The 27489-nt window shown below is 52.5% G+C and overlaps 1 protein-coding gene across 6 annotated transcripts in view; it reads right to left on the bottom strand.

The window, feature by feature from the left end:
- PLA2G6 (phospholipase A2 group VI) overlaps positions 1–27489 on the bottom strand; it is a 60207-nt gene that overhangs the window by 11338 nt on the left and 21380 nt on the right. For 4 of the 6 annotated variants that reach the window (XM_046013888.1, XM_046013889.1, XM_046013887.1 and 1 more), the window contains 12 exons: positions 21189–21404; positions 20219–20402; positions 17999–18186; positions 14979–15075; positions 13712–13894; positions 9894–10002; positions 8454–8615; positions 7602–7657; positions 7408–7522; positions 6542–6620; positions 4387–4550; positions 2432–2582 (listed from right to left, as the gene is read on the bottom strand). In XM_046013888.1, the coding sequence (XP_045869844.1) occupies positions 2432–2582; positions 4387–4550; positions 6542–6620; positions 7408–7522; positions 7602–7657; positions 8454–8615; positions 9894–10002; positions 13712–13894; positions 14979–15075; positions 17999–18186; positions 20219–20402; positions 21189–21404 (1704 nt within the window). The remainder of the gene's footprint in view (positions 1–2431; positions 2583–4386; positions 4551–6541; positions 6621–7407; positions 7523–7601; positions 7658–8453; positions 8616–9893; positions 10003–13711; positions 13895–14978; positions 15076–17998; positions 18187–20218; positions 20403–21188; positions 21405–27489) is intronic. The other 2 variants (XM_046013891.1, XM_046013892.1) reach the window with 2 other exon arrangements.

Genomic DNA, 27489 nt, shown 5'->3' with positions numbered 1-27489 from the left:
ATTCATCAACAAAACACTGTAAAGAGAATGAAAAGTCAAGCCATGGAGTGGGAGGAAAGATTTAAAATCTGTATATCCATCAAAGGACTTGTTTTCAAAATATAAAAAAGATCATTAAGAAGCCTCTTGAAGCACCTGGGAGGCTCAGTGGGTTAAGCCTCCAACTCCAGACTTCCGCTCAGGTCATGATTGTGGGGTCTTGGGATCAAGTCCTGAGTGGGGCTCTGTGCTCAGTGGAGAGTCTGCTTGAGATTCTCTAGCTCCCTCTGCCCCTCACCCTCACGCTCTCTAAAATAAATAAATGAATCACACACACAAAAAAAAGGAGGCTCAACCCCTTGGGGTTGTGGGTTCGAACCACAATTTGGGTGTAGAGATTACTTAAAAATAGAATCTAAAATAAATAAATAAAATAAAATAAAATCTAATATGTACACAAATAAATGCCTTTTAACCCCCAAATCCCACAATCTAACTTTATGAAAAATAGGCAAAACACTTGAATAGTAACTTTACAAAAGAAGAAATGCAAACAGCCTTTAAAACATATAGAAAGGGGGGTGCCTGGGTGGCTCAGTTGTTAAGTGTCTGCCTTTGGCTTGGGTCATGATCCCAGAGTCCTGGGATTGAGCCCCACATCGGGCTCCCCCCGGCTCGGTGGGAAGCCTGCTTCTCCCTCCTCACTCCCCCTGCTTGTGTTGCTTCTCTGGCTGTGTCTCTCTGTCAAATAAATAAATAAAACCTTTAAAAATTAAAAAAAAATATATAGAAAGGCAGGCGCCCCTGGGTGACTCAGTCAATTAAGCATCGACTCTTGATTTCAGGTCAAATCATGATCTCAGGGTCCTTAGATTGAATCCTGCCTCCGGTTCATGCTGGGGGTAAAGTCTGCTTGAGAGTCTCTCTCCCTCTGTCCCTCCCCACCTCAAGAAAGAAAGAGAAGAGAAGGGGAGAGGAGAGGAGAAGAGAGAAGAGGACAGGAAAGGAAAGGAAAGGAAGGAGGGAAGGAAGGAAGGAAGGGTGGGAGGAAAAAGGCAATTTAGGAAACCCAAAAATTTAAAAAAAAAAAAGAAAAGGAAAGAAGAAAATTTAGGAAATCCACTTCACACCAGTAGGGACAGCAGCACCCCCGGGTGGCAGGACAGGAGCTAAGGGGCTGGGGACGTGGCTCAGTGGGCTTTGGGACTTGGCTGGTGGTTATGTGGGTGTTGGATTTATAATTATTCACTGTGAACTGGTTTATGTGCTTTTCTAAATGTATGTTCTATTTCACCATTTAAGAGAGACAAAATGTCTAGGATAAAATACACAAAAATGTTTTTAAAACATTATCTTTTGGTTTTTACTACATGAATGGTATCTTCTTCCTTTTTATTTTTACTTTTTTTGTGTATATTTCCAATTTTTCTTCAAAGACTATGCATTATTCGTAAATGAAAAAAAGAAGATGAAGAAGAAGAAAAGGAAGATGAAAAGAAATCCTCCCTAACCCGCAAGGCCTCGCTCACACATCACCACCCCCAGCGAGCTCCCCCGACCACCTCGCCCTCAGTCCTCAGGCCCTCGTCAGCTCACGAACACTTCTCAGTGTCCTGCTCTGGGGCAGACGCTGGGGCTGCAGAGAAACAAGGCGGCCACGTTCCTGCCTCAGGGACTCGAGTCTGGCGGGTGACAGACACAGGCACGAGACAGACAAGAGAGCACTCCCGGGCTGGGCAGCATGACAAAGACGTAGCATTGCCGTAGGCTCTTCTGGAACTTCTCAAACACCTGCAGCCGAGCACGGCTGTCACTTTTTTTTTTTTTTAAAGATTTTATTTTATTTATTTGACAGTGAGAGAGAGAGATCATAAGTAGGCAGAGAGGCAGGCAGAGAGAGAGGAGGAAGCAGGCTCCCTGCGGAGCAGAGAGCCTGATGTGGGGCTCGATCCCAGGACCCTGAGATCATGACCTGAGCCAAAGGCAGCGGCTTAATCCACTGAGCCACCCAGGCGCCCCCCGGCTGTCACTTTTCAGGTCATTTATCTTCCAACCAGACCGCAAATGGCTCACGGGCCTTCCACCTAGTGGTGACCCCCCTTCAACTGCCCCCCCCACACACATGAACACACACGTGCACACACATACACACACACACAATGCCTGGGGCACAGCCTCACTCGGCAAAGGGTCTCAGGTGTGTGACGGACGAGAAGCGACCCCCTCTGACCCGGGGAAGTGCCATCTGGGTGGGAAAACAGCAGCCCCGGGTCGGGGGTGTCCTGCAACAGAGTTCTCCAGAAGCCTGTGGCCCACTTGGGAAGGAGCTATCAGGCCTCCCCAGCCCCCCGCCACTTTCACCAGACCGGGGTAGGGAGCCCTCTGCTCCCCCAGAACGGCAGGAGGGCTGCCCGGCTGGGGCCACAGCCACAGCCCTCCCTCTGAGGCTTACTTGGGTTTCTTGACGTCGGTCATCTTGGTGTGCTCCCCAAACTCACGCTTCAGGAACTCCTCCAAGGGCCCCGACTCGTAGGGCCGCGAGCCCCGGAACACCTCATCCTTCATGCGAAAGTACACACCCCGCATGTAGGCCATGGACTTGCCTAGAACAAGGAGGGAGAGACACGAGGGTCCTGCTCCGACAGCTGCAGGGAGGGAGGCCAGCCGGGGCTCCTGGGCCTCTCCTTGGCCACTTCCCACAGAGGCAGAAATCCCCTTCAGAGCCCCGAGGCTCTGCACTTAATTCTGGAGCCACGATTTTATATTTTCCTTAAAGAAGGGCCCTGGGGGTGCCTGGGTGGCTCAGCAGTTTAAAGCCTCTGCCTTGGGCTTGGGTCATGATCTCAGGGTCCTGGGATCGAGCCCCACATTGGGCTCTCTGCTCAGCAGGGAGCCTGCTTCCTCCTCTGTCTCTCTCTGCCTGCCTCTCTGCCTACTTGTGATCTCTGTAAAATAAATAAATAAATCTTTAAAAAAAAAAGAAGGGCCCTGAAAGTGTAAGCGTTTATAAATCTAATCTACATCAGTCCCAGCTGGCTCAGAAGAGAAGAATCAACCCTGTCCTGTGGGCCTCTGAGGACAGGCAGGGTCAAAGGGGACAGGCTGCACCTCTCTGGGGCCAGGGAGGGACTGCTGAGGAGAGGTGGGTGTCTGCTCTCAGGAGAGGCTGAACTAGGGGCCTTCTCAAATCCCTTCCACAGCCCTCCCCCGAGTCTGAAGAAGGAAGTGACCCTTTCTGGAGGAGGCCAGGACCTCCGCCCCCAGACCTCACGTCCCACTGGGCAGACACAGATCCAAGAGAGCTTTTCTCTCGTGGAAGGCAGGAACTGGAGACCAGAGAGGGCATGTGGGGCCCCGGAGGCCCGGGGAGGGGAGTCTCAGCACATTGCCGACTGACAGACTGCAGACTGGACTGTCCCAGAGCCCACGGGACTCCGCTCCCAGCCGCCTCCTGACCTGGCTGCCTCATGTCCCTGACACCCTGAACTGCGGGGCCATGGGCTCCTCACATGGTGAACACCCAAAGGCCTGCGGCTCCCCCATGGGATGGGGGCTCCCTGAGCGGGGGGCAAGCTCTTGTCTCAGCCCCACAACACCATGCCCAGCACAGGCCTGGCCTGGGGCCGGGAGGGTCCTCTCCCTGCGCCTTCAGACCTGGGCGGGGGGTGCACTGGAGAGTCTGAGGCAGGGATAGCAGGGCAGGGAGGCCAAGGCAGAGGATCATTCTTGCCTGGGCAGTAGCTAGCTCTGGGGGAGCCCTTCACAGACAGCCTCAAGCAGCCCAGACAGCTCCACAAAGAGAACAACCTAGAAGCCGGTCAGGAAAGCGAGACCCCTCTGTCACCTCTGCGAAGCTGTGATGCGTGGGGGCCCTGTGTTAAGTGTCTAGGGAGCTGTCCTAGCCCCCGCAACCCCACAGGGCTGGTTACGTGACTTTGAGGCACCCCTCTCCTCCCACGGCCTGGATTTCCCTGTGGGTGAAAGCGGCATGCTGACTGGGACTCTGGCTTTCTTGGACCCCGTGGATTGTCCTTCCTGAGACTACCCACTGCCTCCGCCCTCAGAATGGTTCTCCTTACTCCCAGCACTTCTGAGGCCCTGCGGGGCCTGCCTCACCAGGCTATCGGGGAGAATGGCAGGGGAGATGTATGTAAAAATGCTCTGGACATGGAAAGGCTCGTTCTATTCCCCATGGACGGCAGGGCACCCAGGCCCAGCCCACCTTCCAGCTCTTCTCTTTCCAGCCTTGCACCCCAATGCCCTCAGCCTCCCCCACAAAGGGCTTTCAGGGCCTCCCCTCCCCAGCAACCCTCTTTGCAAGACTCTGAAAAGAAACTGAGCACCATTTGAGGGCAGATCCCAACCACCACCACCACCCCGCCCCTGCCACCCAGGGCCTGCCCTCACTGTGCAGAATGGCCAGGGCCAGGATGCCCCCCGTGCTGGTCCCTGCCACCCAGTCAAAGAGATCCTTGGTGGCGACACCCGAGGCCTTCTCAATGGCGATGAGGAGCTGGATGATGACGAGGCCCTTCACGCCCCCTCCGTCCAGGCAGAGCAGGTGGTCGTGGCTGTGGGGGGGACAGCAGTGGGAGAGAAGAGGGTCCTGTTACCGCCCAGCACTCTATGTGGGCCTGCGTTCCTGAGCACCTGTGAGTGCGGAACGATAAGGCCCCATAGAGCTCGCTCGCTACTAGGGCCTTTTGGGGATGGAGAAGAAGGAGCACAGTCAGTAAAGGAATAAACATACAGTATCTCAGGAGGGGGAAAGTGCAACTAGCAATAAGGAAAGGGGCCAGGTGCCACCTCAGTAGACGGCTGAGTCTGTCCCTCCCACTTGGTTTTGGTCAGGTCTGGATTCCCAGGCCTGCCCTGCAGCAGGTGCCTAAGAAAAGTCTGTTTGAATCAGACAAGGCTGGGGGAGAGGGCTGGTACCCTGCAGCCCACCAGGAATGCTGGTGGAGAGGGTGAGGGCCCTCCTCCCAGTGGGCGGGGCAGGGGAGGAATGCGGCAGGGAGGAAGGACCGTCTGTCTGTACGCCAGGAGCTTCGAGGTCCTTTTCCCAGCGTGAATTCACAGAAACATCCCAAACCCCTTTGAGACAGACACTCCCTGCTCCCCCAGCTCAGCCCGCTCCTCCTGCAACCACTTTCTCTGTGGGGAGCACTCCTGGCTTCCATAAGCGTTTCCATTTTCTTCCCCCCAAATGGGCCGGAAGCTTCCTCTGCACAGGGCTGCATGTCTAGGGAACTCAGGAGCCACCCAATAGACAGCTGGGAAATGGGGACCAGGTGGGCTACCTCTAGGGTCCCCTGTCTTCCTGGACCAGCTGCCCGGCCCTACAGCAAGCCCAGAGGGTGGCAGGGGAGGCTGGGCTGGGCTGTCACCAGAGGCCTAAGCAGACATGCGAGGGACCCTTCTAAGGATGTAGGGCTTACATCAGAGACATCAGCCCAGACAGAGCACTGCGGAGCGACGTGGCCCACAGCCCCGCGTGGGGAGGTCCCCCCAGGGGTGTCCTGATTCTCGCCTCAGTCCCGCCTGCAAGGAGGGCACTCCGGCTGGGGCTAACTACCCTGGTCCTGCCAGAGAATCTGCCTCCTCTCCTCTTATGGGCCAGAATGGGTTGGTCCTCCTTCTGGTACCTTCCTTGGCCCCCACGCAGGTGTGTGCACATGCGTATTTGTGTACATGTGCTGGCGGGAGACGCGGCAACGGGAACCCCCAGAGTGTGGACGGGGCAGGGGTGCCCCCAGGGCACATGTCACAGGGAGGCCTTGGAAAGGAGTGGGACCTACCAAGGGCGAGCCAACCCTTCAGGCAAGGAGAGGTAGAGCCATCTGTCTGGCATGGCAGGAAGGGCGTGAGAGTCTCTGCTCTGACGCTCACTGTGTGAGCCAGAGGTCACTTCACCTCTCAGGACTCAGGTCCCGCACGTGCAGAACAAGGGTCCCAATCCCTCCCCAGGCAGGCCATTGGGAGCATGGAACAGTAAGAGCCAGAGAACAAGAAAGCAACTCCATATGGAAAGGAGAAGAGAGCAAGCGAGCACAGTCGATCCCAGGCACATCTGTGCTGGAAACTTGCCGTGCCTGGCAGACAGTTTCTGAGCCCCAGGGACTGTCCTCAAGGACCGAGGCTTCTGCTCTTCGTGCCCATCTCCCAGGCCTGCCTCCGAGAATGGGCCTGCGTACAGCAGGTGGGGGAAGCCGGCCCACCCACGAGCTCCATGGGGGGAAGCAGGCCAAGGGACACGGTGGAACCAGGGGAAACAGGCTCAGCATCACAGAGGGGATCTGGGGGACCTTCCCCAACAAACCAGGACAAGGGCAGGAGGGAAAGGACAGGAGTGCAGCCACCTGTCACGTGACCCCTGAGCCCGCCTGGTCACTGACACGAGAGCAGACCCAGGCTCTCTGAAGAGCCAGTCCCTTCGCTGTGAACTACAGAGGACGCACACTACCTCGCAGGGAACCTGGTGGGGACCAGCTGAAAGCCCCAGCCCACTGGAGGGCACTAGGCAGAGCCGTGAACGCACGGTCTCCCTCCCTCCCCCACTTACGTTCGCTTCTCATCCCTCATGGAGCTGAGGATGAAGGCCGGCTTCCGGGACCGGGAGATGTGCACGATGTCTTGCAGTTCTGAGAAGCACAGGGTAGGGTGGGTCGGGGCCACACGGGGCCAAGCTCCCACCATCCCATGCGTGCAGAGAGCAACTCTGGGGCTGTGCCCTCCCCCATAGGGCTCCCCCAACTGCCCCCAGCAGGAGCACCTGCCTCAGGCTGCTGGGAAGGGCTCTGTGTCCCAGGTAAGCCAGAGGCCACCAGCCCCTTGGGGTGAACTGGGCTGGAACGTGGAGGGGAGCCCACCACTCTGGGAAGGGCTCCACCCCACCCGGCCAGCTCCCAGACTCTCCTCGATGCCTTCCTCCTAAAGCCCCGAAGCCCAAGCACCCCGCCATGCCCCATGCTTCTCAGTTCCCGCAGCGTTTTCTCATGCATCGGGAAAGTGCTGCTGCTGCCATCCATCATCACCAGAACCCTTATCCCCAACTTCCAGAGGAGGCTCAAAGAGCTTTATGGGACTGACTCGTCCAAAGTCATTTAGCCGAAAGGGCTGAGTCTGGACATTCCTTGAGGTTAAGTCCACGGTGAAGGGAGACAACCAACCACTCTCCAGATGCTGCTCATCTTGATCCCAGGTCTAGAAACTTCAGCAGCCTCTCACATCAGCCGCACCCACTACTCCCTGTTCTGCTCTGCACCCCAATCCCCCCCCCGCCACCCCCCCCGATAGACTGGCTGCCCTCCTGCCTGGCCCGGTAGTGCCATGCCATCTGGTTTCCAACAGGCCCTCCCCATCCCCGTGCAGAGTCTAGAAGCAGCAAAGTAGGAACGCAGGCTGCAAGGCAGGGTGCCCCCCCTTCACCAGAGCCTGTGGCCAGAGGGTGGGCGAGATGAGCGGGAGAGGCTGGCCAGGAGAGGCAGTGGACAGAGTGCCAGGGAGAGGGTGGAAAGGCCGGCTGCGTGTGTCCGGCCTGCAGCTGGGAAAGAGAGGGAACTAGAGCTGCAGCGAGCTCGGGGCTCGGCAGGCTCGAGGCCCCTCGAGGCCCAGGGCATTACCCATCTGACGCCGCGCCCCAGGCCCACCATCCGGCCTGGCTTGGGTGACAGCCTGCCTGTAAAAGTGAGAGATAAAGATGGGGTGGGGGTGGGGGAGAAGGGCCTGGGTCAGATGGGCAGGGGAGGAGAGGGGCAAGGCCAGACGCACCGACTGTGGCTGTGGGCTCTGCCTCTGCTGACTCCAGGCTAGGCTGGGCCATACTGGCTAACGGTGCTGGTGTCTGCTTCCACAGCAAGGTGGGAAGAAGAAAGCTGGCTTGCCAAGGGTTGGTTTCTGACTGCCCTCTTCAGGGGACACTACTCTCAAATGATCTCGGGCCCTGGTTGGGCCAGCCCACAGAAAGCCCAGAGGCTGGACCCCATCTCCTTGGGGGCCATCTCCATGGGCACCAAGGATACACAGGGGCAGAGGCAGGTTGCTTGGCCATGTTCAAAGACCTGTATGTCACCAAAGGGGCCAGCAGGGGACACACAGGCCCCAGGCCTGACAGAGTGCACAGTGTGGCAGAAACACTCCTCACTGGAACCATGAAAGCAATCCCCCTCATGGGTGCCCTGGGGATGCCCAGACCTGAGACAGTGTCCAGGGCACTCTCTCAGGAGACATGGACTGTGGGCCAACAGCCAGGGACCCCCCCACCCAGGGCCCTGGGCTTCATGGGTCGCTGGTTGCCTCCAGAGGCTGACAGATCCTGCCCCATCGTTCCTTGCTCCCTTTAACCACTTCTACCCTAGACCCTGTTTCCTTCAGATCAGGACTGCTCTGATCCCAGCACCTGGGGACCAGCTGGAGAGGAGGGAGCATGGCGGAGCAGGGCCAGTTTGGGGGGCTGGGGGGTGAGGGGGGCCTACCTAGGTTGTTTAAGCTGATCGGTGGGGGCTGAGATCTTTCCAGGGAGAAGGAGTGATGTGTCGTAGTGGAGCTCTGCTCCGAGGGGGCCTCTTGGGTGAGTGGGAGACTGTAGTTGGCCCCTATGGTTCTCAGCAGAGTTAAGAGCGTCTTCCTGGTGACGACTAGTTAGGGTTTGGGGAGGGGGATATCGCACAGGATCAAAAATGATGTCAATATGCAAGTGAGAGGTCCCTCCTTTCCACACCAGGACCCCTCTTTCATCTACCAGGTGGCCTGGGTATGTGGGGGAACCCAGTGCGGGCGGGGGCTGACTCCAGTCTGTTATAAAGAGCTTCCTGGGGCCTGGGAGGTCGAACACAGAATATGGGGGCCACAGAATATGCCCAGTCCGAGTACTTGGGGCCCCCCCTTTCCTTTCACTTTCAGTCAAGAAAACAGGACTCCAGGAGTGCCTGGGTGGCTCAGTGGGTGAAGCATCTGCCTTTGGCTCAGGTCATGTTCCCAGCGTTTGGGATCGAGCCCCATGCCCTGCCATGTCGGGGTCCCTGCTCAGTGGGGACTCTGTTTCTCCCTCTCCCTCCACCCCCTCCCTGGCTCCCACTCGCTCGCTCTCTTTCAAATAAATAAATAAAATCTTAATAATAAAAAAAAAAGAACAAGAAAACAAGATTGGGCTTAATTATATCTAATAAAACTTATCTTAAAAACCTAATTTAAAAATAAAGGAAACAGGACTCCTGCCTCTATGTTCAGCAGTTCTCAAAACCGCCGAACGGAGGGTCCCTTCCAGAACTCAAAACGGACCACTCAGCCCGGGGGCATTTACCCTCCTCTAGTAGCGCACACATGCGCACTCGCACCCTAGCAGCTACACACACACACACACACACAGCAACATCCCCAACGCCCCCCAAACCCCTGGAGGGGACCCAGACTTCTGGGAGGATGATCTGCTTTTTCCAGCTCTGATGCCAAGGCTCCCCAAGTGAACATGCGGGGCGTGCAGCAAGCCTGTGTGCACTGGGCATGCGCATACCCCCAACCCAAGGTGCTGCGCATGCGTCAACCCACGGTTGTTCCTGCAAGTCATCCCGCAGTGAATTCCCAAAGAGCAATTGGCTAACCATTGCTGTACATCCCACCCACCTCCCCGGGAGTCCAGGCATCCTGTGGAAGGATGGGGGCCGTACAGAAGAGGACATTGATTTGGCAAGCCCCCTGTTGGGATCCATCTACTGGTGATGGCCCTTGTTCTTGTGCAAAGAAAGCTTTCCCTCTCAGCCTCCCAGGTGCTCCTGGAAAACTCCACGCAGGGAGCAAGGTGGGAGAGGGTGGGTAGGGACAGGATACTGGTGCCTGATGGCTGGGACCACCCTCTTCCCCTGGGCATGCACCCACCCACCCACGCCCAACTCTGGTCCAGAGTGCAGGGGACTTACGTTTGCTGATCTTGGAAGCTATGAATGCAGGAGTCTCCCCAAAGTCATTAGGGGTGTCCACCTCTGCCCCAAACACAATGAGGGCCTTGATCATCTCCACATTGTCTTTCTGTTGGGGATGGAGTAAGGGGGAAATGCAACAGCTCAGGGAAAGAAGAGGGAAAGGACGCCAGCCTTTTTCACCTTGCCCATCAACTTGATGGGCCTCTCATGGGCACGGGAGAAGATGCTGGAACTTTCGGAGCCCCCACCCACTTAATAACCCAGGCAGACGCTGGAAGTCCCCAGCCCCACCAGCAACTTCTTGAAGGAAGCAAGGCCCCGGGAGCCATGGGGACACTGAAGGATCAGCTACGGATCATTTCAGGAGCAGCAGCAAAGGGCAGGCAGGGAAAGAGAAGGCTGTCCTGCCCATCATGTCAAGAGTTTTGTGAGGGGTAACCAAGTACATGTCCTCTCTGATGGCCGCCTTCAAGTGCAGCTTCCCTCCACAGAGCACTGTGCATTTAACATCAGGAGGCTGGGCAGGAGGGCACGGGACATGGTTTCCCAGAACAAACCTAATAAACTGGCCGCCTGGAGACCAGAGCTCTGGTCTCATCACCTCCCTCTTCCTCGGGTCTAATCTCCTTGCCGAGAGAATGAAGAGTCGTGTCTAGAATACAGCTTTCCAAACGGTGGACCATGTACGTTAGGATTTACATGGGCACAGCTAAGTATGTGTGCTTGAATCATTAGTTACACATTTCTGTGTTGGTTACCTTTCTTTTGCGTCACTGGTTTACCCCTTTTGGGAACGATCAAACACTTTCTTCTAAATAAATTTAAGTTTAGAAGCAAATCAACCAACTTAAATGATTAAGGTCATAACTATAAACGTGGTTCATGAATGTGCCCAAAACCATGAGGCTGGTCCGCAAGTGCCTGCAATATGGGAAATAAGCAACGTCAGCAGTTCTCAAAGAGCAATCTGTGGCCCCCCATGAATATGGGAGACCCTTTGGAGGGTTCACGAGTGTCACACTGCTTTCATAGGGGCCCCTGGCTGGCTCAGCTGGAAAAGCGTGCAGCTCTTGATCTCGGGGTCTGGAGTTTGAGCCCCGTGTTGGGCAATAGAGATTACTAAAAAAGATAAGCAAACTTAAAAAAAAAAACAAACCCCGCTTTCATAAAAAAAAAAACAACAACAAGATGTTCACTTTTTGCATTGTATTGACTTTTGCACCAATGGTGTAAAAACAGTGATGGATAAAACAGCCCAGGTCTCCACAAGACCGGGGCATCAAACTAAAACTCTCCCTGGTTTTCCTTTCTGCCATCCGTTCACAGAAAGAAATCAACCAGTTAATGACATAGCCAGTTTCCCTTAGGAACGTCCTTCATTCAGTAAGAATTAATTTTATTAAATTTTGACACTGCCTACTCTGTGTCATTAGATGGAGAGAAATCTGGACACCTGGGTGGCTCAGTCAGTTAAGTGCCTTTGGCTCAGGTCATGATCGCAGGGTCTTGAGATTGAGTCCCACATGGGGCTCCCTGCTCGGCAGGTAGTCTGCTTCGTCTCCCTGACGCTCCCCCTGCTTGTGCACTCTCAATCGCTTTCTGACAAATAAAATCTTAAAAAAAAAAAAAAAAAAAAAAAAAAAGATGGAGGGAAAGCATAGGCATTTCTGGGGCATACTAAAGCCCAACCATCATCTTGCGGAAAAGCATGGATGCAGTTGTTTGGGTTGTGAGCAGAATCAGCTTTTTTTTCTTGGAACGCCATTTTTACTTGAGATCATGACTGAAGAGCGATGTACGACGGGTCAGCCTTGGGTATGCAGAAGATATGTGCTCAAAAATGAATGCAGTGAGCCCGGCACTTCAAGAAAAATGCCCACCGTGTTTTGTGCCAATGAAAAAATTCAAGCTCGCAAACAAAAATGGGAATTCCAGAGCACGTGTATATGCCATGACGGGCTTGACAGCCTCCCAGAACTGAAGACTCTTCTGATGGGATCAGTGGGGATATTTACAAATGTGGGGTTTCAATCCCATATAATGAAATGGCTCAACAGTCCTACGCATGCACAGTGAACCAGTATTTTCCGAGGATGACCTGAAATCACGCAGGGGTAAAAGATCTAAGGGGAGTGCAAAAGATACCAAGGGAACAAAGTATGACACGGAGATGGCTGCGGGTCCCACTTGCAACTGACTTGTCAGAAACTAACCCTCCTCCAGTTTAGGTGCAACAGTGAAGAATATTCATGATTCTCTGAAAAGGCGCTACTGTGTATCTTTTTCAACAACCTGTCTGTGTGAGCCCAGACTATCTTCAAACCCAACATATATTCAACAACACATTGCAACAGAAAAAATGTAGCAGAAGACAGGAGAATCAACATGTCTTCCCTGAGGCTAGGCATTAAAAAGATTCACAGAAATGTATAACAAGGGGTGCCTAGGCGGCTCAGTGGGTTAAAGTCTCTGCCTTCGGCTCAGGTCGTGATCCCAGGGTCCTCGGATCAAGCTCCGCATCGGGCTCTCCGCTCAGCGGGAAGCCTGCTTCCCTTCCTTTCTCTCTGCCTGCCTCTCTGCCTACTTGTGATCTCTGTCAAATAAATAAATAAAATCTTTTTTAAAAAAATGTAAAATGATGCTAACTCTTTTCGATTATTTTTGGTTTGGGAAAATAAAGTTGTTTTTCATAAAAATGTTACTTATTGAGGTTAGACTGTGACTGGTGAATTGTCATTTTTAACTGAATTAATATTTTGGAAACTTCTTATTTTTAATCTTCAATCTGGTAAATATAGATAAAATCCTTATCAATGAAAAGTCTTTGGGATCGTCAATATCATTTTTTAAGCGTACAAAGGGACCACACGGACTCAGAATTTTGAGAACCGATGATCTAGATAATTCTAAGGGATCATTCAGTGCTGAAAATGGCCATGGTTTTAGCTAGGGTTTCTATCTCCCAGACAACAATGTTGCCACAAGGTTACGGCCTTTGGTATAAAAGAGCATGTCTCTGAGTGTGTCCTCAATCTACATCTTTTAGAGTCCAGGAGGCCTGTCCAATCCCATCCCTTGGTGATCTGTGGAACGTACGTACGTACACGTGGTACTGCTAAAGAATACGAGGTACCGAATCATACACACGTCGGTGACAAGTGACATTCCCTCCCTGCAATTTGTATGTTCATACTCTGGTCGTCTCTCCACGCTGGAGGGGCTTTAAGGGCAGGACCTATGCTCTATAATAAGCCAAAAACTGTGGCCAATCCCCACCGTGAGCCACCAAGATGAGAAGGCAGACCCTGCCTTCTGGGAGCTTAGAGTCCCCTTCTAAGGCATGGCCTAGGAGACCGGAATCTCTAAGGATAGGAACAATATGTAGATGAGTACTTCCCCTAAGGACGCAGGGCAGGGGGAGAACTGCCAACTCCGGGACATCTCAGGGATGCTCCTGGAGTTACCAAGGGTCCGCCACTCTCTTCTCTCAACAGCTCTGCCAGGTGGGAGCCGATAAGGACACTGAGGCTGACAGGTGACTTGGCCAAGGCCACCGTGGGTCGCTGGGGCTGTACTTCCCCTCTCACACCATGCACCTGTCAAATGGGGAGCCCAGGAGCAGGAGGGACTGCGGCGCAGAGGAAGGAGATGATATTTGAGGCTGAGAGGGGGACATGGAAGGTTCCAGAGGGAGAAGGCGGGGTCTTAATAGAGGAAAGATTCTCAGCTTGGAGGGGGCACCGCGGGAGGGCAGCCACAGGAAGGCGGCCCTCCTTGCAGGAGCTGCCAGGGCTGGGGGCAGACCGCAGGCTCACCGACATGGCCAAGTGCAGTGGGGTGTTGCCGTGCTCCCCGCGGGCGTCGGCGTTGGCCCCGTAGGTCAGCAACGCCATGACGCAGTCGAAGCGGTTGCGCATCACAGCCACGTGCAGGGCCGTGTTCCCTGTGCTGCTCGTGCTGTTCACGTCGCAGCCCCGTTTCAGCAGCAGGCGGGCCATCTGCGGGAGACAGGGTCCGCGCTGGAGTGCGTGGTGACACCTGGGCGCTGCCACCTCCTCCCTGAGACTCCTTCCGGAACTGGGCTTCTGGAAAGCTCTAGCCGCAATAACAACTCAGGGGGTGGGCCCCAGTTCTGGGGGTGGCCCTAGACCTGGGCCCGTGCCGTCAGCACCCCAGAAGTAGAGGACAAAAGCCTGAAGATACGCTGACTGATTTAAGGGGCTTCTGGGTTCTTCCCAGGAGTTAATGGGACTCCATGCAACTCTGCAAACTCCCAGAACGGCCCCACTCTCTGCGACTGTCCCTGGGGTCCTGCAAAGGTCTGACCCCTCCCTGGGCCTGGGCAACACACAGCCCTACACGGGGCAGCCCCGGGGAGCCTGGTCTTTGGAGCCCAATAGTCCGGAGCCCAAAGCTCGACCCCATTTTATCCCCATCCTCTGAGCTTGGGGGGGGGGGGGATCACCACACCCCCTGCACCCAGTTTTTCTCTTCTGTGAAAATAGAAATGCAACTGTCTACTTTACAGAGTGGTAACAATGCACGACAAAACGTACACGGAAGGGCCTGACTTGGTGCCTAGCCACTGGCAGGCAGAAGGTGCCCTAAAGAGGTCAGTAATCTCCTCCCTCCCTTGTTTAAAAACAAGCCACAGTCTCGGGGACACCCAGTGCACTGCCAAACTCGGCTTCCAGAGACCTCCATTCTCCCTGGCGGGTGAAGCCTGACTTAGGGAAGGCCTCCGGGGAACTGCCCAGCCGGGGCCTCGCACCACCTTCTGTCTGACGAGTTACAAAGAACTTTCTCACACGTTACCTCGCTGACTTCACACCTCCAAAGGCAAGCCACTGGACCCCCAATTCATACACAAAGAAACCACCGAGGGGACGTCGTCATTGTGCCAGTGAGAGGCAGAGCAACACCGGACTATCCTCTCCTGCTGTGGGACCACTAAGAGACCAACCCCCACAGCGCCATCCCGAGAGTCATCTTAGGAACTGCCCTCCTGCGGGCAGCTGAGAACTTGGGGCTCTGGGACTCTGTCGCCTGCCCACCCACCACTCCCCCTCAGACTCTGCCTACCTCAGCCGTCTTGGCCCAGTGGAGGGGGCTGGCTCCGTAGCGAGGGTCTTTGCTGTGGATCTGGTTGCTGTCCATGCTGATGATCATTTCAGCACACCTAGGGAGAAAGGAGCCATGGGGTAGTAGAGAAGGTCGTGGAGGTGGAGGGAGGTGGCCTGGGACTGGAAAAGGCCAAGACCTGGGGCTTCATCTCCCGGTGAAGGAGAGTTTCTGCAAAATTTCTGTTGGTTGTGCAACAGAACCAACCAGCATGTAAATCAGCATATGGTATGTCAAAGCTCCAGCGCCCACCTCCAGGAAGCCTTCCCTGATTACTCCACTTAGCAATGATCACTCTCACTGGTGTTGGCCTTAAAGTCATGCAGGCCTGAGGTCAGTCCCAGCTTTCCCACTGGCTGATCTCTGGGAAGTGGCTGAGCCCATCTGCAACACCGGCCCAGTCCTCACTGGACTGGTGGGGATTAAAGGAGAGAAGACATTTCACTTCTGTGCCTGGCACATGGCTGCCCTCCATCCCCCAGCCATAGTGACCAGCATCCTGCAGGAAGTACAGGCAGATGAGTTACAGATTTACTTAGTTACCTGAAAGAGAGCAGGAGGAGGGGCAGAGGGAGAGGGAGAGAATCTTAAGCAGACTCCATGCTGAGTGCAGAGCCCGACCCGGGGCTTGATCTCATGACCCTGAGATCACAACCTGAGCCGAAATCAAGAGTTGGATGCTTAGCCGATTGAGCCACCCAGGTGCTCTAGGCAGAATAGTGAAGACTGCAGTTGCTTTCCACCCCAGGGTCTATGACCGAAACTCAAAGAGATGCCCGTACACCCATATTCCTAGCAGCGTTAGCTGAAAGGGGAACACCCAAATGTCCACTAGCAGGTGAGGGAAAAAGCAAAATGTGGTCCATGGACTATTATTCTACCTTAAAAAGGAAGGGAATTTGGGGAACCAGGGTGGCTCCATTGGTTAAGCATCTGCCTTTGGCTCAGGTCATGATCTCAGGGTTGTAGGACTGAGCCCCCCATCCAGCTCCCTGCTCAGCGGAGAGCCTGCTTCTCCCTCTTCCTCTGCTGTTCCCCGTGCTTCTGTGTGCGCCCTCCCTCTCTTTTGTATTGTTTACAAAAAATAAACAAAATTCATTTATTGTATGTCAAATAAATAAAATCTTAAAAAAAAAAAAAGGAATACATGCTACAACATGAAAACATTTTGCATTTTGCAAAACATTTTGCAAAGTCAAGGTCAACTCCCAGGTGCAAACCCGGTTCTGTAAAGGTCAGAGGGGCTCCCAAATTGCAGCTGGGACGGGACCTCTCTCCATAACTCTGATGCTTGAGATTTTCTAGGGTACAGCGGTGCTGGCTACTGCGTGCTGGCAGAGGGAGGTCCCCGCAGGGGCCCTGGGAGGACGTAGCCATGCGGGGCTGTGTAGGGCATGCCCATGGTGTAAGGCCACTCGCACAGTCTTCTGTGCATAATCCCTTGTGATGTGTACCAGCCCCACAGTGGAGGGCCTGGCAGGGGCAGAGAGGAACGCAGCTGGAGGTGTCTGAGCAGTGAGCAAGCCGGGCAATACCAGGCGCCTGGACAGGAAAGCCTGGGGTGGCCAGAGATCAGCCAGCGTGGGGCTGCCATGCTACCTCTGGGGAGAAAAGAGCATCAGCCATCTCGTGTACCCATTCGGGCTGCAACCTGCAATCTGGGCACGTGACTACCGGGAATGAGGGTGTCGGTACCGTCTCCGAACAGCTGGTCAAGTCTTCCTGAAAGTCTAGCCCGCCTTGGCTGTGCTGCGGAGGATCACGGAAAGGTGGGCTGGCGCACGCTTGAACTAGACCTTTGAGGGGATGGGCCATGCCAGCAGGGCCAGCAAGGTGGGCGCAGACTCCAGAAAACTCCAGAAAAAGGGAAAACCCAAGGGAGGGCAAGGCTTGCCACCCCGACACACACATGCCGCCCACTGTGATCTTCCCCCTGCCTGCCCAGCACATAGCCTAGAAGGACCCAGTGACTTCTGTGTCTCCTGTCCCGGAGCTGCTCTCTTTTCTGTCTCTTTAAGTCCAGCGCTTAGCACAGCGCCCAGAGGGAGGGACGACTGACCCGTTCATTCTGTCAGTCAGTCATTCTAGATATTGTTCCCAGTGGGCACTGTTCTTCTTTTTTTTAAAAAGCCTTATTTATTTGAGAGAGAGAGAGAAAGAGCACAAGCAGGAGGGGCAGGGAGAGGGAGAGAGACAGAATCTCAGGTGGGCTCAGGGCTCTCACCACCCTGAAATCATGACCCCAACTGAAACCAAGTGTCAAATACCCAATCGACTGTACTGCCCAGGTGCCCCCTTCATCTCTTTTATCCCCACCCCCCCAACACACACTTCATATGGAGAGTTTTCCTGAGACCAGGGTTTTGCAGGTCTGGGGACAGGGAAGAAATGCGAGAGTGGTCCAGAGCTCCCCAAGACCTGGGCCTGGAACCCTCATCCCAGCAGCACCACTAGCCAGGAACCATGGACACATCGAGGCAGAAGGGGATCGGGGCCACCCCACCAAGCGATCCTGGGCTTCTGGCCAGGAATCTGCAGAAGTCACAGGGCAGCACTGTAGCCACGAAGGTGTTCAGATCGCGCTGGTGGGCGTAGACAGAAGAGGACCCATGCTCTAGGACCCAGCCCTCTCGGGGCGGCACGTGACCCTGACACAGGAGGACCAGCTGGAGGAGGTAGAAAAGAAGGACCCCAGGGAAGATCTGGATTGTTCTCTCATCGGTAAAGGGAGGTTCGTGGCCAGAAATGAAGGTGCATTACAGAAAACATTTCAAAATTCTACTCTTTGCACAGCTGAGTTTCTGGACTGAGGCTCACATCCACTACAGGTTCAAGTACCTTGCTCGGGCCAAGCTGGCCCTTGGCCCAAGTGTCGGAAATGCATGGAATGAGCCCACGGAGGCCAGGGCTCACCCGTGCTCCAGGAGAAGTGCTGTGCAAGCCGCAGGACCCACCAGCGGGGCGGGGGAGTGAGGACTTACCCCTTATGGGAGAACTTCATGGCCGTGTGGATGGGGTAGCCAGTGGAGCCCATGACGTTACACCGAGCATTGCAAAGCAGCAGCACGCGGACCATCTCCTGCTTCCCCATCTGGCAGGCCAGGTGCAATGGGGTCTGTCCCTGGTTGTTCACCCGGTTCAGGCCAGCCGACGCATTCTTCCCTAGGAGCTGACAGTGGGACACCGAGGTGGGCTGCAGCCCCACGAACACAAGCCCCTGCACGACCCTCCACGACACCCTCCTTGCCCGTCTCCTGCGCCCACATGAGGGCAAGGGAAGTCGGACTCTGCGAGAACACGGGAGGGACATTAAGGGAAGCACAGAGACAGGGGTCTGCAGGAACACAGGACACCGGCTGGGACGGGGTTGGCGGGGGGCTGGTCTGGCACAGCCGGGGCTCGTGGGAAAAACTTCTCAACCAGAAAACCTGAACGGAGGCTGTTCACGTGGATGGGCCCTGGGGATCTGGAGGGGAGCAATTCCCACTTTTCATTGTATATTCTCATCCTATTTTCATCTCTCTGGCTTGAGTTTCTTTTTGATAGGTTCGCATATAATTTTTCCAATTAAAAAAAAATACCAGGCAGCTCTTTATGCCCATGGGTCCTGTCCTATGCTTTAATAAAAACACGTTTGGAGCGCCTGGGTGGCTCAGTTGTTAAGCATCTGCCTTCGGCTCAGGTCATGATCCCACGGTCCTGGGATCGAGCCCTGTATCAGGCTCCCTGCTCGGCGAGAAGCCTGCTTCTCCCTCTCCCACTCTCCCTGCTTGTGTTCCCTCTCTCGCTGTCTCTGCCTCTGTCAAATAAATAAATAAATCTTTTAAAAATTTTAAAAATAAAAAATATAAAAACACTTTTTTGCACTTAGACAGACAAGCCAGTTTTACGAAGAAAGCCAGGTTTTACTTCCTCACTTGTGGCCACATGCCATCTCTATAGGTTAGCTACAAGTCCTGTGTCCCCAGGGGGACCTTTCTGGGCCTGTTGACAGGCTGGGCACATGGCAAAGAGGCCTGATCCAGGGCCAGCCCCACGGCTCACAGCTCTGCCCCTCCCCGGGCACGTTTCTTTAACCTCATGGAACCTCAGTTTCTTTGGCGATGAGAGGAGGATCCTGACCTCCTCCCACCCCCAAGAGAAGTTATTTGGAGAAATAACTGGAACACACAGCACTCAGTACAGGGCCAGACACAAGAGGAGCCCATGACAAAGAACAGCTGAGCGTGTGTCTGTCGTCTGCATGAAGGCAGCCCCTGCGGGCCTCGGAGCTGGCTCTTGGGAAGGAAGGAGTTCACCAGGGCACATAGAAGTCCCTTCCCTGTGCCCCAACCATACAACATTCATACATTGAACGTTCATTCATACAATGAACGCATATTTTCTGGAACAGTGTCGTTCCTTTCTGATGCCAGGGCGGAGAAGGACATCACCTTTAAAAGAAAGTCTTCAGGGGTGCCTGGGTGGCTCAGTGGGTTAAGCCTCTGCCTTCGGCTCAGCTCATGATCTCAGGGTCCTGGGATCGAGTCCCGTATCGGCCTCTCACTCGCAGGGAGCCTGCTTCCCCCTCTTTCTCTGCCTGACTCTCGACCTACGTGTGATCCCTCTCTCTCTGTCAAATAAATAAATAAAATCTTAAAAGAAAAAAAAATAAAGTCTTCAATAAATAAATAAAAAGAAAGTCTTCTAACTTGGGGCAATGAAATCCTGTCTGGTATTCTATCTCTTCCATCTAATACATAAAGTAGCTTTTAGTAACATCATTCTGTCCACCGGTCTACAATTTTTATTTTCATTTCTCAGCCCAATAATCAAACATTTAACGGGGGGGGGGGGGGGGGGGGGGTATGTCTGGTGGAGTCTGGAGTTCCTGGAAAAAGCTAAGCTCAGGTCCGGCTGGACGGTCGGCCCCTCCAGGCAGGGCTGAAATGAATTCACCCAGCCAGGGTTGGGTTCAATAGGTGCTTGGGACAAGCCCAACCAGAGTGCAGGGCGGGGCTGGGCCTCCAGTTTAGTTCACTGGCTTGGGGGAACCTCCCTAGGGTTGTCAGAACCTGGTGGCCGAGGGTGTGTCTCCTTGACAGGCATGAGGAAGGAAGTGGGGGAGAGGAGGGGACGGCGTCCAGGAAGGAGCTCAGGATAAGTGGGGATAACGGGGTGTTGCCAGCTCCCGCCGCCCCGCCGCCCCTCGCCCTGCTCACCTGCAGCACCTGGGCATTGTCACCCTGGACGGCGTAATGAAAGGCCGTCTCCCCGTTGTTGTCCGTGACGTCCATCTGGGCGTGGCAGTACTGCACCAGCTCCACCAGGATCTCCCCGTCACCCTTGCGGCAGGCCAGGTGCAGGGGGGTGCAGCCCTCCTCATTCTCCCTGTTATTGGCACAGCTGCGGGGGTGGGGGTGGGGCGGGCACACGGAAGGAGGGGGTACTGAGAAACTCAGGGGCAGTGGAGGGAAGTGGAGGGAAACTAGGGGCTCAAAAGCCTTCCTGCCATGCTCTGGCTAGCTGGTTCCAACAGAGGGCTGGCTCACAGTTTGTTTGGTACTGATGTGATTTTATCAGTTGTTTACCTGCACACCCGTATGAGGGACGGGTTCTAGGTCCCCGCCAGCTGGAGGTGGGTGGTAGGGTGGCAAAGAACGGGTCGGAAGGCAGAAAACTCATTAACCCTGGGCAGTTCATGTAAACTTTCTGGGCCTCAATATCCTTATCTACAGAAAAAATAACAATAATGCCTGCCCTAGGAAAGGGACAGGGCCACGGGGAGGTTAATCCCCATGATGTCCAAGAACAGGCCTGGAAGCTATCAAGGGCAGTGAGGAATTCTGAGCCTGGGGCCCTGGGGGCTGACACAAGCTGCGGCCACCTCAGGGCAAGCAGACGAGCTGGAGTCCTGAGGCAGGGCCCACACGGTCCCCTCTCGGAGGCACATTTATTGACAGAAGTATTGGGTAAAGGGCCACAGGAGAGAGGGCAGCCTGGTCTTTGGAAGGAGACACGAGGATCTGAGGCCTCTTTCGCCCCCTCCAGCGAAGCGACCCAGCCCGGATCACATCCAAAGTGCCAGGAAGCTTTTGGCTTTACAGAGGGAAACTGAGGCAGGACTGAGCGACCGCCCCGGGTCCCGCCCATCCACACACACAGGCACTCGCACCGTCCCTCCTGGCCCACCTGATGATGCGGCTGTGGTGGAAACACTCCCGGATCCCCAACTCCACGGCCAAGTGGGCCACCGACCAGCTGGGGTGGTTGCGGATGAGGTCGGTCAGCTGCTGCAGGACCTCCACGTGCAGGACGTGGCCGGAGCTCTCGTAGAAGGGCAGCAGCTGCAAAGAGTAGTGCTGGAAGTTCACGAGGGCATCCGCCTCCGTCTCCAGCTGGAAGAGTCTGTGGGGCCAGGACACAGGAGGACAACAACAGAATGAGCCGGCTTCAGCCCACACCCTTGCTGGAGGCAGAAGCCTTGGGTCCCCCACCCTGTACATGGGTCGCTGCCTGCCTCTGGCCACACAGGGACCCACTCCAGCCGGACTCCCCTTCCCACTGCATGTACGTGCTCGCACACCCACCTCCAAATGGAGTCAGGATTTTATTTTTACTTAAAAACATTTCATTTCAGGTTTTTTAAATATCATCTCATGGTGCTTATTTTTTTTTAAATAATCTTTAACAAACCCTTGTCATATCCACTTTCTATTATTTGGACCCCGACATCCGAGAGCCCTGGCCTCAAGTCCCTGGCCATCGCACACTGTAGGAAGTAAATAAGTGTGTAACTTAAATGTCCAGCAGTAGAATATAATATCAACGGTGGCCCAGCTAAGCGATGGATTATTATACAACCATTAAGACGTGATTTTAAAAGAACAGCAAAATGTGATTTTTGTAATGTTCAGTAAAAAAGCAAGATACAAATTTTAAATGATACAATGTGATCTAAATTATATTTTAAAAATATTTCAAAATGGGGGTGCCTGGGTGGCTCAGTCGGTTGGGCATCTGTCTTCAGCTCCGGTCCTGGTCTTGGGATCCTGGGATCGAGCCCTGCATTGGGTTCTCTGCTCAGCAGGGAGCCTGCTTCTCTCTCTCTCTCCCTCCCTCTGCCCCTCCCCACTGCTCATTCTCTCTCTCTCTCAAATAAATAAATAAAAATCCTTTTTAAAATGTCAAAATGTAACTGGTAGGATAGTCATTGTAACGTTCTTTAACCATTTCTGAAGTTTCTGAATTTTCTACAATGAGTTTATATAATTGTTATTTTTTTAAAGATTAATTTATTTATTTGTCAGAGAGAGAGAGAGAGAGAGTGCACGCACACGTGCACAAGCAGGCAGAGCAGCAGGCAGAGGCAGAGAGAGAGGAGGAAGCAGGCTCCCTGCCAAGAGCAAGGAGCCCGATGTGAGACTCGATCCCAGGACCCTGGGATCATGACCTGAGCCGAAGACATCGGTTTAACCGACTGAGCCACCCAGGTGTCCCTATTTTATGTTTTTTTAAGTAGGTTCCACGCTCAGTGTGGGGCTTGAACTCACCACCCTGAGATCAAGACCCGAGCTGAGATTAAGAGTTCGATGCTCAACTGACTGAGCCACCCAGGTGCCCCTATAATTTTTATAATCAGAAAAAAATTGTTTTTTTTTTTTTTAACCATTCAGATGGTGCCCCTTCCCCCTAGCTCCCCCCAAAGGACGAGAACAATCATCATAAACTTTGCTTATTTTTAAAGAATTGTGTTTAAGTCCAAGATTTGCTATTAAACTGCTGTGGGAACCTCGAAAAATTCCTTCCCTCTCTGAGCCCCATATGAAACATTAGACTACCTGTACCTGTCCCACCTACCTCACAGAGGTACTATGAGGGTCAGATGAGACAGCCGAGTAAGGCACTTTAAAAATGGATAAACACAATGACGGTTGACAGTGAAGATATTTGAAGTTTTGAGCAAGGCTTTCAACATGGGGAAGACCCATGGTCAGCCAAGGTCTAGCAGAGGCGGTGCCCAAGGAGTGTTGGCTCAGCAAGGCTCTCTTGTTCTTTCCGAGAGAGAGTGCGACCGTTTAGCAAATACCTACTGAGTGCATGTTCCGCCCCTGCCATTGTTCTAGATGGAAGGAGTAAATTAATGAACAGAACAGATGACACGCCCCGCCTTCCTGGAGCCAGTGTTCTTAGGGGAGAGACCAACACAATGCGAAAGTGACAAATCAAAATAGGAGAGTATAATAAACAAACCAGCTGGTAGTAAGTGCTAAAGAACAAAGAAAGAAAGAAAGGAGGTGATGGAAGGAAGCCCTTCCTCATTCTCCTGGCCTGGTTTTGCTTCATCTCGCCCACCTCCTCACGTCGGAGCGCTCTGTGTTAAACGTTGTTGCTATGTCAGTCACGATGACACTAAATGACAACGAAATTGTGACACCAAATGACACTAAAAAGGACACTAAAAACTGATCACTGGATTTAGCATCAATAAAGCATCAAGGACCTTGACAAAGTACTTTGGGTGGAATGATGGGAACCGGAGCCTGATTGGAGAGGGGTGAAGGACTGGGATGTAAGAAATTGGAGAAGCAAGCACCGACCGTATTTGTCAAGGGTTTCGCTGCAGAGGGGAGCAAAGAGAGGTAGCTAATGGGGAAAGTGGCATCAGGCATTTGAATGCTGGTGAGACTAACCCTAAAGAAAATGGGATCCGTCTGAGGACTCCCACCTCCACAACGACAGACCAGGTACCAGGAACCAGACTGCCGTCCTAGGGACGACAAAATGTGAAACGCATCTGCTTAAGACGCTGGACACTGAAGCAGACAGGGATGAAGTGTCAGGCTGGCGGGGGTTATGGAAACCCAGGAAGTGAGCCTGGTGTTCAGGGCTGCTGTTGCTTGAGCAGCTGGAGGGATACACCGTAGCATCAGCAACCTCACGGGCTCCGGGGACAGGGATGGGAGGGCCCTGATGAACCCTCTTACTGTGGGTGCCTTACTAGGGCATAAGATGAGCCACAAGCAGACAGAACCTCCCAGAGACTGCGGCTCAGCTCCAGATAATTTCCGTTCCAGACAATGGACTGAAATTATCCTCACTGGTAACGTTCCCAGATACCTGGGAGAAGCCAGTATAAAAGAAACGTGAAGCCAGGCGTAATCACTTCTACAAGCGTCGCTGCAAATCCAAGGCCCAGGACATCATCAAAACTCACCAAGTAGGAGAAGACACTACATGAGATGAAAGAAAACCAACAGAAATAATGCATGAGGGGAACAGATCTGTAAGTAGGGGGCTGTAAATACTGACGTCATCTGATACAGACTTTAAAATGACTGTGATGGCGCACCTGGGTGGCTCAGTCAGTTAAGCATCTGCCTTTGGCTCATGTCATGATCCCAGGGTCCAGGGATCGAGCCCTACCTTGGGCTCCCCCTTTCCCCCTGTTCATGCTCTCTCTCCTCTCTCAAATACATAAATAAAATATTTAAATAAATAAACAAATAAAATAACAGTGATAAGAGGCACCTGGCTGGCTCAGTTGGTACAGCATGCAACACTTGCTCTTGGGGTCGTGAGTTCAAGTCCCACATTGGGCACAGAGCTTACTTAAAAAAATAAATTAAATAACTGTGATGGGGCGCCTGGGTGGCTCCGTGGGTTAAAAACTTTGCCTTCGGCTCAGGTCGTGATCCCAGGTCCTGGGATCGAGCCCCACATCGAGCTCTCTGCTGCGAAGGGAGCCAGCTTCCTCCTCTCTCTCTGCCTGCCTCTCTGCCTACTTGTGATCTCTGTCAAATAAATAAATAAAAATCTTCAAAAATATATAAATAAATAAAAATAAAAATAAATGAATAAATAACTGTGATCATATTTAAGAGGATAAAACAGAAGATTTAGAATTGGGGCAAAGAACTTGAATCTATTTTTAAAAAATGGAAGTTTTTTTTTTAGCATTAAAAAATAAGTGCCAAAGTGAGAACGTGGCCAGGTACAAAAGCAGATGGGACAATGCTGAAGAGAAAACTAGTAAATGGGAAGATAGGCCAGAAAAGAGGAAACAGAAAAGAACCTGGGGAGCCACAGGATGGAAATTGCAGGAAAGCAGATAAAAGACATAGGATATATAACAAAAAGATCTACCATACATTTAAGTAGAGCCAAGAAAGCAGAATAGAAAAAGAACTGGAGAAAAGTCATATTTGAAAGAGTTCATGTCTACGAACTCTTCAAAACTGATGGGGAAAAAAAAGTCATAGCGACTGAAAATTCTCTGAGCCCTCCTACACATGCACACACACAAATAGAAATCCACACTTAGGGGCCCTGTGGGTTTTAAAACATGGCCCCCAAATTCTTTGACACTGCTTCATTGAGACATAATGTGTCTTATCGTTATCCCATGATGTCTCTCAACCCTTTCGTCTGGCTCTGCAACTGCTTGACCAACAGAATAGGGCAGAGGTGATGGTGCCCTAGTTTCTGGACCAAGGCCTTAAGAGACTGGAAGTTTCTACCTCTTTTCTCTTGGGACCCAACAGTCACCTCCTAGGGAAACTAACACAACCCACAGGGATGTCTCCTGGTCCTGGACCCTCAGCCAGACGAACTCCCAGCCAACAGTTGGCAGCAACTTGCCAGTTGCAAGTGAGTCATCTTAGAAGTAGGTTGAGTTCTACTCAAATTGCAGATTTTCAGGCTAAGTAATTGATCGTTGTTTTAAGCTGCAGAATTTGGGGGTCTTTTCTTAAGCAGCAGGAACTGAGGATGACACGTATCAGTCCACATACTGAAACACAACTATAATGGACACATGTACCATATTACAAAGGCCATAAACAAAATACAAAAAAATACACTAAAAAAACGGCAGAGTTTCGAGAAAGTTATTTCAAAGGCTGACAGCCATCTACCCAGCAGTGGAAACCAGAGATAATGGAATGCCATTCTTAAAGAGCTAAAAGAAAATAAACGCCAGGGGGAATTCTGTACGCAGCACGCTTCCCTTTAAGTATAGAATTAAAAGTAAAACATTTCACTAGTCAGGGGCGCCTGGCTGGCTCAGCTGGGAGAGTCTGCAACTCTTGATCTAGGAGTTGGGAGTTCGAGCCCCATGCTGGGTGTAGAGATTATTTAAATAAGTAAAATTTTTAAAGACTTTTTTCACTAGACACACAAACAAAGAGGAAAGAGAGAAAGGCTCTGTCATTAGTAGACCTACACAATGGAAAATATAAAAGGATTTTCTTCGGGTAGAAGGAAATGATCCCATAGGGATGGTCTAAGATACAGGAAAAAAATAAAATATTGTGAAAAATGGCAAATAGGTATGTGAATCTAAATAAGGATTGGTGGCAAAATATCTTGCTGGGTTTAAAATAAAGACAGAATATATACATATATATGTGTGTGTATGTATATATATGTATGTATGTGTCTATATACAAAGAAGCCTGGGAATAAATGGGGTTTAAAAGTTCTAAGACCCATTTATTGTTCTGGAAGACACTAAAGTACCAATTATACTTCAATAAGGCCAAGGATGTTATGTTACAATCTCTTGGGTTCTCTCAAGAACTTGGAAGGGTTTCAGATTTTGCCCTACTTGCAAACTAACAAGTTAGCCCGACACAGCTGCACAGACGCCGGCAGAAGAAACAAGATTCCCGGATCAAAGACAAAGGGCAATGTACTGCTCACAGCAACGCAGTGGCCAGTTTCCATGTTTGTGCCAATTCCCTGGGATCCAGTTCCCAGAGGGTGACACGAAGAGGGCCAGGTGACACCTGCTCCCGTTGCACTAGGAGAGCGAGAAGCCGAGTGTGTCAGGAACTCGAATCTTCTACCACTGTCAACAAGCAAATCTGCCGAAACTTTGCTCTGGAAAACGATGTGATCCTTATTACATAAGAGAGTGAGCAAACCTCCCCTCTGCTCTAGGGAAAGACCCGATCTCTATCTTCTAAGATTGCTTGCTATATAATATCCCTGTAAAGATAGTCTGGAACGAAGGAGGTCCTTGTCCCTGCTTGTAAGACTTGGGGACCCATGAGAAACCCCTGGAGAACTATCCCCCAACAGCTATCACTAAAAGAGAATGACAAAGTGCATAACTTCCAAACTGACAGGGAGGGGATACATGGCATAATAAGAGAACATTCGAGCATGAATTACAAAACCATTATGCTAAGTGGGAAAAAAAAAGTCATATGATGACTTGCTGTATGATTAGAAGGCAAAACCATAGTGATAGAAAGCAGATCCCTGTTTGCTGGGGGCTGTGGTGGGTGCAGGGGACTTACTGCAAAGGAGCAGGGAGGGAATTTTGGAGACTACAGAAATGTTCTGCATCTTGACTGCAGTGATGGCACGGGGCAGGCATCTTTCCTGAAACTCATCAAGTGCTACATGTCAAACTGGTATATTTCTTTTTTTGTAAGTTGCATCTCAGTAAAGCTACCTAACCTTTAGGTAGCTTAGGATCTCAGGG

This window comes from Meles meles, chromosome 7 (assembly GCF_922984935.1).
Source record: "Meles meles chromosome 7, mMelMel3.1 paternal haplotype, whole genome shotgun sequence".
NCBI lineage: Eukaryota > Metazoa > Chordata > Mammalia > Carnivora > Mustelidae > Meles > Meles meles.
Note: the sequence above shows the minus strand (reverse complement) of the source record. Positions and strands in the feature narration are given on the sequence as shown.